General features: G+C 39.9%; 1 protein-coding gene across 5 annotated transcripts in view; it reads left to right on the top strand.

Annotated features, from left to right (window-relative positions):
* RAI14 (retinoic acid induced 14) overlaps positions 1-9,218 on the top strand; it is a 111,558-nt gene extending 102,340 nt beyond the window's left edge. For all 5 annotated transcript variants that reach the window (XM_081317824.1, XM_081317826.1, XM_081317827.1 and 2 more), the window contains 4 exons: positions 465-2,003; positions 2,633-2,782; positions 5,005-5,070; positions 6,727-9,218. In XM_081317824.1, the coding sequence (XP_081173950.1) occupies positions 465-2,003; positions 2,633-2,782; positions 5,005-5,070; positions 6,727-6,828 (1,857 nt within the window). In that variant the 3' untranslated portion in view covers positions 6,829-9,218. The remainder of the gene's footprint in view (positions 1-464; positions 2,004-2,632; positions 2,783-5,004; positions 5,071-6,726) is intronic.
* Positions 9,219-10,446: the final 1,228 nt, after the last annotated feature.

The following is a 10,446-nucleotide window of genomic DNA, read 5'->3' on the forward strand; positions in this document are numbered from 1 at the left end:
AGCAATATAAATATCACATCAATACTTATTCAAATGCTAAATGAAACTTTTTAGTCCCATATTTATTCTGGATGTAATCAATCCATTTTTTCCATTCCACAATATATCTCTGTTGCAAATGGTCTTTCAAATACGCTGAGATCTTTGCCATTTCCGCCAGGTTGGAAACTTTTAAAGTCCATTCTTCTATAGTCGGCAGTTCTTCCTTCTTCCAGTATTGCCCTACTAAAAGTCTTGCTGCCATAATTACCGTATTTATCGGCGTATAACACGCACCGGCGTATAACACGCACCTCATTTTAAAAAGGTGCGGTATTTACTATGGGTCATTAACATTATATCGGCGTATAACACGCATACATCATTTGCCCCCTATTTTCAGGAAGAAAAAGTGCGTGTTATACGCCAATAAATACAGTAAGTTAGACCTAATTGTTGAATGCTGCCCTCTGCTGTCTCTGCAGGCAAGAGCCTTCAAAACAGAAGATACAGACACCACAATGGAATCTTCTTGTTCCACCCACATGGAATTTGGTGCCCTCTCTAACAGGCTGAGTGAAGGCTCGGCAGTATCAGCTGAGGACATAAGCACCTCTTCCCTGATTCTGGCACAGGCTCAGGAAGAAGCAAGCCCTAATGAATTAAAAATTAAACAGTTACAAGACAGCTTAGAAGAAGTACAGAAGAGACTAGATAGTTCAGAAGCAAAGAGATTGCACTTGGAGTCACAGCTTCAGTCTAGCGTGCTGGAGGAGGGTCCTTTGTTAAACAGCTCAGAAATTTCAGAGAATGGCTCTGACCTCAGTCAGAAACTGAAAGAAACTCAAATCAGATACGAAGAAGCAGTGAAGGAGATGCTGCATGTCCAGAGACAAATGAAACTGGACCTGGTAACTTCAGAAGGCAAAGAGCCTGACCTGCAGGAGGTTAAAACAACGTGTGAAGAAGTTGAGCTGCTGAAGGAAGAGCTGAAGAAAGCTCAAGAAGACCATGAAATGCTGAAAGTGAAGGTGAAGGAACTAGAAATGAAGCTGGAAGAATGGGAGACAAATGCAGCTGGTATAATGTCTGTGGAAGAATGCGAGGAGATGAAGAAGTCTTACTGTTCAGTTATTGAAAATATCAACCAAGAGAAGGTGTTGCTAATTGAAAAATATAAGGAAGGGCAGGAAGAAATCAAAAAGCTTCAAGACAGACTGAAGGCTCAGATGGAATTAGGGCAGAGCGATGAAGCTGAAGAGGTGAAGGTCGCAAAGAACCAAATGATAAACGAACTCAACAGGCAGGTTAGTGAACTTTCTCAAATGTACAAAGAAGCCCAGGCAGAACTCGAAGATTGCAGGAAGAAAAGCACTCCAGAAGACATAAGTTCCAGATACATACCTCTGGAGGAATACGAGAAGCTCATGGAGGCCACCGTCTCACAGAGAGAACAAGTTGAACATGCTTTATTGGAGATGAAGACACAATATACAAAAGTGTTAAGTGAAGTGACACAACTCCAAAACTTGGTTGATACTCAAAAGAAGAATTCTGTCTCCGTCACGGAACATCTTCAAGCAGTTACCACTCTCCAGACCTCAATGAAGGAGATGGAAGAAGAAATAAGTGAGCTCAAAGAGCAGATTCTTCATAAGGAGAGCGAAGTACAGCGTCTGCAGAAGGAGTTGTTAGAAGAAGAAGCTGCAGTGTGCGAAGCCATGGTGCCTAGAGTATTGTACGAGGAGCTCCAGTCTTCTTCAGAAAATGAAGTCAACTCCTTGTCATCCAAGCTGAGCGATTTAATGAAAGAAAAGGAGACCTTGTCTGCCAACCTTGCACAGTTGAAGAAGGAGATCTCACAAGTGAAAGGGGAGAAGGAGAACCTCCAAGCTCTTCTCCAAGCCAGGGAAGAGGAAATCAAAGGACTACTTCATCAGTATCATAAGTCTCAAGAAGAACTCCTCGAAATGAAAAAAGCTTCTGAGAGTGCCTTAAAAAGGGATGAAGACAAAGATAAAAAGGTTAGTTGTTCTGACATCCCTATCGGGAACGGCTGGGTTTCCCATGGTCCAAATGCACCCCCAGAAGGCATGTTCATCCCCTGATTACTTGGACATGCTTGCAAGATGTTACGGTGCTAGGTTCTTTGTGGTTATTAGAGAATCCTGGACTAGAGTGGATTCCTTGCCAGTAACAGAACTAGGATGTGAATGCAGAAATGGTTTCCTATGCTCCAAGATGGTTATACACAGTATCTCTTGCATGAGCTTGTTTTAGGGAGTTTGAAGAAATAGACCCTCATCCCCCATGTGTATTTTTACAGAAAAATCCGGTTGTAAAGGGTGATTGGTGCAATCACCATAAATACATGCCAAGCACCCAATTTTTTTTATCATGTAACCGGGGGATGCTGTGATGTTTGTAAACATGGGAACCGGTTGTCACGTTTTCCAATGCTGCTGTAACTTCAGACAGTCATAAACAAATGGTTGTAAGATGAGGACTACCTTTGCATTATGATTAAACTTAACCATCTGCATCAAGGTGATGATAATGAAGGTTGTTTCCCCACCTTTAAAGCAGAACTCACCAGTGCCAGGACTTCGATGTACTCTGGGATAATGAAGTTTTTCCTTTTATTCTTTTATAGATAACAGACATGTCCAAGGAAGTTACCAAGTTAAAGGAAGCATTGAACAGTCTTTCCCAGCTGTCTTACTCAACTGGTACACCTAAACGACAAAGTCAGCAGCTGGAGCTGTTGCAGCAGCAAGTGAAGCAGTTACAAAACCAACTGGCTGTAAGTTTATAACTTCCTTATATAGAATTGCTTACTTTTGTAGTTGGAGACCCAAATTCTCCTTGGGATGAAACTGGATAAACACACTCCTTGATTTTTGACTGTAATTGAGTCTGGAATTAAAGTCATAAGCTGTGTCGGTTGTTAAGCAGGTCCGACTTTTCTTGTGGTAGTCATTAAGTGAATCACTATGATTGTTAAGTGGTTGTTAAATGAACAACGTAGTCATTGTGAATCCATTGTCCGCAATGGACTTTTTTTTGCTGAAAACCAGTTTCCGGCAAAAAATATCATAAACTATAGTCATGCAACCATGGGATATTGCAATTTGATATAAGTCTGGGCTGGTTGCCGAGTGCTTAATGCAATCATGTCATGGCGAAGGGCAGGGGCATCGTAACTTTGAATCTTGAGTTGTAAGTAGTCCTGGGGAGGTTTGTCATAAACTTTGAATATTTGCTAAGCAACCGGTCATAAGTCGAGGATTACATCCTCTAATATCAGGGACAATCTCAATGAGATACATAGACTTGGTTTGTCCATTGATTTTTTTTTATTATTACAGAGCAGTGACAGATCCTTTCTGCCATGCCAGTTCTCGTTTTCTTGTCGGAAAAAGATTTTTAGTTCTTTCAAATCAGTGTGGGAACTTGCCTATAGAATTGTAGGATTCTGAGATGGCAAACCAGTTGGAGCAACATAACATTAAGTCAGGATACACCGTGGACCCAGTTTTTGTATCTGCTGATTGTGCTTTGTACCTTTGCCTGGTTCTGTAAGGTATGCATAAGAGTGCCTAGCAGTTTCTGGAACATTCTGGGGTTGAGTGGTCATCACCTGCTTTAGGATGAAAGCATTTGCCCTGATTCAGCCAAATGAGCTATCAATGTGAATGCTTTCAATTTGGAAATTGGCAGCATGGCACTAAAGAGAACTCTCTTCAGAACCCCAGAGAAGGATCAATCTTGCTGAGATCAATTAAGAGGTTTGGCAAAGAACATCAGAGCCTCATGAGATTTCAATATCTTTTCCTTCCTTTATGATGGCCAGAAAGAGCTCTGCATCCCCTTGTTTTCATTTATTACATTTTCTTGAAATGTCCAACAATGCATTTGTGCCTGCTTTTTCTGAAGGAGTGTATGGCTCAGGAGAAAGATAGGTGACATTTAAGAGCCAATATTAGTACTGAAAGTTGAAAGATATCTATACCGGTAGTTCTGGACATACAACCACCATTGGAACCAGAATTTCCATTTGTAAGCAAGGCGGCTGTCGAGTCAGTCACGCCCAATTTTATGATCTTTTTTTGTCATGGTCATTAGGCAGATCACTGTAGTTGTTCAGCAGATTTGACTTCCCCAATTGACTTTGTTTGAAGGAAGCCAACTGCAGACGTGACCATCCCCAGGACCTCATAAACCCAGGATGCTGCAAGCCTTGCAAATACGTGTCAGATGCCAAGAACCCAAATTTTGATCCCTTGACTGTGGGGATACTGTAATGGTTGTAAATGCAAAAACCAGTTTTTGAGATACTTTGTTCGGTGCTGTTGTAACTTTGAACAGCTGCTAAAACAAATGGACTGGCTATAATGATACAGAACAGCTTTAACTAAACAGTGAATGGGTGCTTTCCATTTTTTTTAAAAAAATGGAAGACTGGGGTTTCCTTTCCGTCTTGACCTCCTGTTCCAAGGACTTATCCTCTAACTCAGGGGTCCCCAACCCCCAGGCTGTGGCCCACTACTGGACAGTGAGCCTTTCGAAACCAGACTGTGAAAGTGGTGGGCACGTGCACATCCCCACTTGTGGAAATGGAGCTGCGTGCGGATGCTTGCCAACCACTTGCGCGGAACCATCCCCTCACACGCACACACAGACCCCCGCTGGTCCACAAAGCCAAAAAGGTTGGGTAACTCTGCTCTAACCCAGACCAGACGACCACCGTTTTCTATTTTGCACACACAAGCCTGGGATTCTTTTCCCTGTGGGATAGGCAGGATAGAAGACAGAAAATGATACCAATTCACACAAGTCATAATTTGCCACATACACAGTTGTGTCTGTCCTAGAATGGACAGACAGAACTGTGCATGTGGCAAATTATGACTTGTGTGAATTAGTATCATTTTCTATTTGACCTTGTTAGAAAACTACACCAATGTTCCATCAGAATGCTAGTGCATGCTTGTTCATTTGTTGATTGATCATCTTTCTTTACAGGAAACAAAGAAGCAACATCAGGAGATAGTTTCTGTTTACAGAACACACCTGCTTTATGCTGTGCAGGTGAGAGGCTCCTTCCTTCAGTTCCCTTTGTATTTCCTTCAAGGACATCAGTTGGTTAAAGAAAGCAGTGGATTATATTTGTGGAGTTCTTGGTGCTCTGTGAACTTGGTTGGTTTTCTTTTTGCAGACATTTCGTTATCCAACTAGGTAACATCTTCAGTTTATGTAGGCAAACTTCCATCAAGATACAATTATTCTTTCTACACGAATGCCTATAACAGCAAGTCCTACAGCTCTGTTGCACTGAAGCTGTTACCTAGTTGGGTAGTGAAACATCTGCCAAGAAAGCAACCAACCTCACAGAGCACCCAGGACTCTACAGTTCAACCCTGAGTTATAAAATATTCTCTTGTATTGATTATATTTGCACACTGTTGTTAATAGTGGATCGTATAGGAAATGGAAATCAATCGGAATAGAACTGGAAGGGACCTTGGAGATCTTCTAGTCCAGTCCCCTGCTCAAGCAGGAGATCCTATACCATTTCAGACAAGTGGCTTTCCAGTCTTTTCTTTAAAACAGGGGTGTCAAACTCAATTTAATTGAGGGCCAAATCAGTATTGTGGTTGCCCTCGGGGGGCCGGGTGGGTATGGCCAGGGTGGGCGCAGCCTACTGGGTGGGCATGGCTGGAGTGTGTATGTCCTACTGGGTGAGCATGGCCAGGTCTACATCACTGGCATCAAGGGTGCCTATGGGACAGATCTGGAGGTCTCTGGCAGAAGGAGGGTCTCTGGGCCAGGGCCAAGGCAGTGGGGGCCATTCCCTCACTGTTTCCAGGATGGCTTCGGGGGCCACATGAATCCACTTCGCGGGCCAGATCCGGCCCCCGGGCCTTGTGTTTGACATGTCTGATTTAAAACTTCCAGTGATGAAGCACCCACAACTTCTGAAGGCAAGCTGTTCCACTGCTTGATTGTCCTCACTGTTAGGAAGTTTCTCCATAATTCCAGGTTGCTTCTCTCCTTGATTAGTTTCCATCCATTGTTTCTTGTCTTGCCTTCTGGTGCTTTGGAAAATAGGATGACCCCCTCTTCTTTGTGGCAGCCCCTCAAATACTGGAATACTGCTATCACGTCACCCCTGGTCCTTCTTTTCTCTAGACTGGCCATACCCAATTCCTGCAGCCATTCTTCATATGATAAAGTCTCCAGACCTTTAATAATCCTAGTTGTTCTTCTCTGCACTTTTTCCAAAGTATCAACATCTTTTTTTGTAATGTGGTAACCAAAACTGGATGCAGTATTCCAAGTGTGCTCTTACTAAAGTTTATTGATGCTAATAAATGCTTCAGGAAGACACATTGCACACAACACAGAATAAATGCCTTTTCTAAATTGGTCTGGCCAAATCATTGTAAATAGCTGTAATTTGACTAAAGAAATATATGCAATCATTTTAACTGGAATGATTGAGTAAAGGTTGCAATCACAACTTGTTTTATGTTTACAAAGGAGAGATTTTGACATACATAACAGAGTGATAAACATTTATACTTTAGAGCATGATATTCATAATACAAAATGAATACTTGTTTTATTACAACAGAACAGTAATGATTGTAATATTACAAGTCAGTAATTAAGAATTTGGCTTACTGCTCTTTGCTCAAATATTATTAATATTGTTTGCCTTTACTGTTTTTTCTTCCTCTCTAGGGCCAGATGGATGAAGATGTCCAGAAAGTGCTTAAACAGATTTTAACTATGTGTAAAAACCCATCACAAAAAAAAGGTGAAACTGTTTTTGTGGATCCCTGATGGTGTTGCTGCTGCTGCTGCTGCTGCAGAATTTGAAACTCACCGTAGAAAGATTTCCAAAGTGCTAATTTTGCATCTTGGACACAAATGCAGAATTCTCCAGAGATTGCAGTTTACTATAAATCAGGGATGATCAACATCTGACCTTCAGTATTAGAATGTGGTTGTGTATTTTCATGGATTATGATGAGTTGAGGCAAACTTTCACCATTTTGGTTATAAGCAGCTGCACCATTTGAAGTTGGAGGCAGAAATTAATTGTTCATTTCCTGGTTATTTTTAAATAGATAAAATTACCTTCTTTATATTTTTAGACCTTCAGATGCCCAATATAATCTAGAAGCTAATGATAAGTAAGACAACTTTGCCTTGTTCAGTAAAGCCAGCTGCAGTGTTTTGTTTTTATTTATCAAGTAATTTATGGACTGTGAGAGCACCAGATTTGTGATATGTATTAAATAGGTAACATAAAATATAGCCATGTACTAAACAGGTGTGAAACCATGGCCCTTTTATGACTTGTGGACTACAATTCCCAGAATTCCTGAGCCAGCATGGCTATCTCAGGAATTCTGGAAGTTGAAGTCCACAAGTCAGAAAAGGGCCATGGTTCCACACCCCTGTACTAAAACAAGTAAATAGTTCTGAAACAGCTAATTGCTAAAACCTCAGTTTCATTATCAGACAGGAAATAAACTTATCTATGCAAAATTTTGCAGTTCTATTGGAAATAGAACTTAGAAGAGGGAAAAGGGTATTTCAAATTCCAAGCAAGGGATCTGATTGAATCCATGATGTTTACAGTGAGTTAACTTATCTCACAGTTCCAAACCTCACTTTTGTAAAGAAAATAAAAATCTTCTCCGATATATTTTTACTGGCCCTCAAATTTAGAAAAGCCTTTATAATGAAATTTGTTTGCTTATGTAATACCTTTTTGCAATAGACTTTAATAAGAATTTACGCAATTGCTTTCTTGGTTTTCTCCCTTAACCCCCGCTCTGTAATAAAATTTGTGGGAGTAGTCCACTCTAGAAAAATTGTGCCGAAGTAGAATTGTCCGTGTATTTTAGATATGTTGTAGTTTTCCAAAATGCTGTAACAATTAAAGCAGAAAAAAACCCTGTTTCCAGAAAGGTTTGTCGTATTAAATTAACATAATATAGGGATGATTCTACAAATGTCAATGGTGCCTAAAAATCATTGTGAATGATGATAACCAATAGTATTAGAGCAGTGTTTCTCAGCCTTGGCAACTTGGAAGATGTCTGGACTTCAACTCCCAGAATTTGCAAAGCTGCTGCGAGTTGAAGTCCACGCATCGCCAAGGTGGAGAAACACTGTATTAGAATATCATTTTGGAATAGCAGGAAGGAATATCTTTATCTTCTATTTTAAGGACATGTTTATACTGTTAATTGGTTTTTGGAATCGGTTTCAAACTAGTGTGATCAAATTCCAAACTAGTGTGAGCTTGCCAAGGGTGTCAGTTATTTTGTGAAAAAAATATCGCATAAATATAAGACTCCCAGTATTCAGTTGATGAATGGTATAACTTGCAGAATTAAATAGATTAAACCAATTTACGCTTCTAATGTAAACATGTATTTTCATGAGCGCTCATATTTCAGAAACTGACGGTGGATATCACATTTGAAAACTTAGACAGCGCTGATTAAAGTTTTGAAACAGAATTGTAAAATGAATAAATGCATCACTCCAGGTCTCTCCATGGGTTAAAAATAAATCCCCAAATCTAAACAATCTATATTTTCCCCAAAGCAAAGAACCATTTTGTGTCTTTATGGAATAACTTAATTATAACACAGCCTCACCGCTGCAAAGAACCTCAGTGACCTGTAATAAATGGCACGTAATTGTTCAGTATCTCAGGGCTACCACCTTCACCAGTCACTTACATTGTTCTCCCATTTGCTTTTCTTTTTCTTTTCTTCTTTTTTTTCCTTTTTCTTTGTTTTTGTTTGTTTGTTTGGGGGGGGTTGGTACAATGAGCAGAATTTTGAACTCTTGGATCTTTTCCTTCTTTCTCATTATTTTTTCTGTCTTTCTCAGTATTTGAACAATCTGAGACAATATTTCTTCACACGGCACCTCTTTTAATACTTCGAGGGGGTTGGGAAACTTTTGCAGCATTTACCAGCAAAACAAACAAAACATGATAACTAACAGAGGCTAATAAACACTGCCAGGTGTAACACTTGAGGAACCATTTTGTAGGTTTGTCTAACATTTTTATTTTGTTACATGTATTTATTACGATTATCCTTGTGGACACACATTGGAAATTGTATACTATAGCATAGTAATAGTCCTTTGTACATTTACAGAAGTTTCCTTATTCAGCGAATAAAAAGGTTTTTTTGTCCATGTTTTCATTTCTAGATCTTTTGTGTAATGCTTTATATTAAGATACTGTGCTTCAGAAGAACCAAGGAAAAGTTTCTTCAAGGAACTCATGGAGATATTAGGAGGATTTGCAGAGGTCCTGATCTGAATCCACAACTAGGTTTCTGCTGCCAACACAACTGATAAGCCCCAAAAGAAGAGAATATAGAGTAGTTCAGGGTTGAACCTGTGGAATCCTTGGTCATGTTCTTGCAGACATTTTATTAGGAGTTGTGGTGGCGCAGTGGTTAGAATGCAGTATTGCAGGCAAATTCTGCTCACGGAGCCAGCAGTTCGATCTTGACCAGCTCAAGGTTCACTCAGCCTTCCATTCTTCTGAGGTCGGTAAAATGAGGACCCGGATTGTTGGGGGCAATAGGCTGACTCTAAACTGCTTAGAGAGGGCTATAAAGCACTGTGAAATGGTATGTAAGTCTTAAGTGCTATTGCTATTACCCAATTAGGTAACATTAATGCAAGTAAATGTGGGGTTGCTCCCTGTTTATATACAAGAAACTAAGGAGTTAAACAGTTAAGCAGAAAACAATTCCCTAATCAAGGAACTACCACAGGTGTGTGTGTGTGTGTGTGTGTGTGTGTGACATTCCCACTAATACTGGCAAGGCAAGCTACTGCATATAGGGCTTAGTTTGGTGCCCAGATTGATTAAATATTCTTTGAGTCAATTTGGCTCCTGGTTATTTCATAGACCCATCCACATGGTTTCCTTGTCTGTGATGGAGAAGGGCTCAGCTACTCTGAATTTGTTTTTTAATTATTATTATTTTAAAAAACTAATTTTCTGGTCTAGCCCTGGAACTGGGTTCTGCTCCTGTTCTATCCAACTGCAAACTAGATTCAATCCTGCTTGGCTTTCTGAGGTCTTGACCTGGTATGTCTCCAATTTCTTGGCATTGCCCATTCTAATTCAACAATCCATCTTTGCTTATAACTTTTACTTAAAATTGATCCCAGGGGTTAATTTGGAAATAATTGCAGTTTTAGCTGAAAATATTATAAAATCAAAATATAAAACAATTGATCAAGCATTGTGATTTCCTATTTTCCTTGCAGTGGACTCAAGGCTTTTATTTATTCATACAGTTTCCTAGATAAAGTACACACAGTTTTTTCATCTGCATTTTATCTTGAATATTAACCTCCTCCTAAAAAGGACTAAACCAAGTAATTCACAGATACAACACTAATGGG

Source organism: Vipera berus (assembly GCF_964194415.1).
Source record: "Vipera berus genome assembly, chromosome: 2".
NCBI classification, from domain to species: Eukaryota; Metazoa; Chordata; class Lepidosauria; order Squamata; family Viperidae; genus Vipera; species Vipera berus.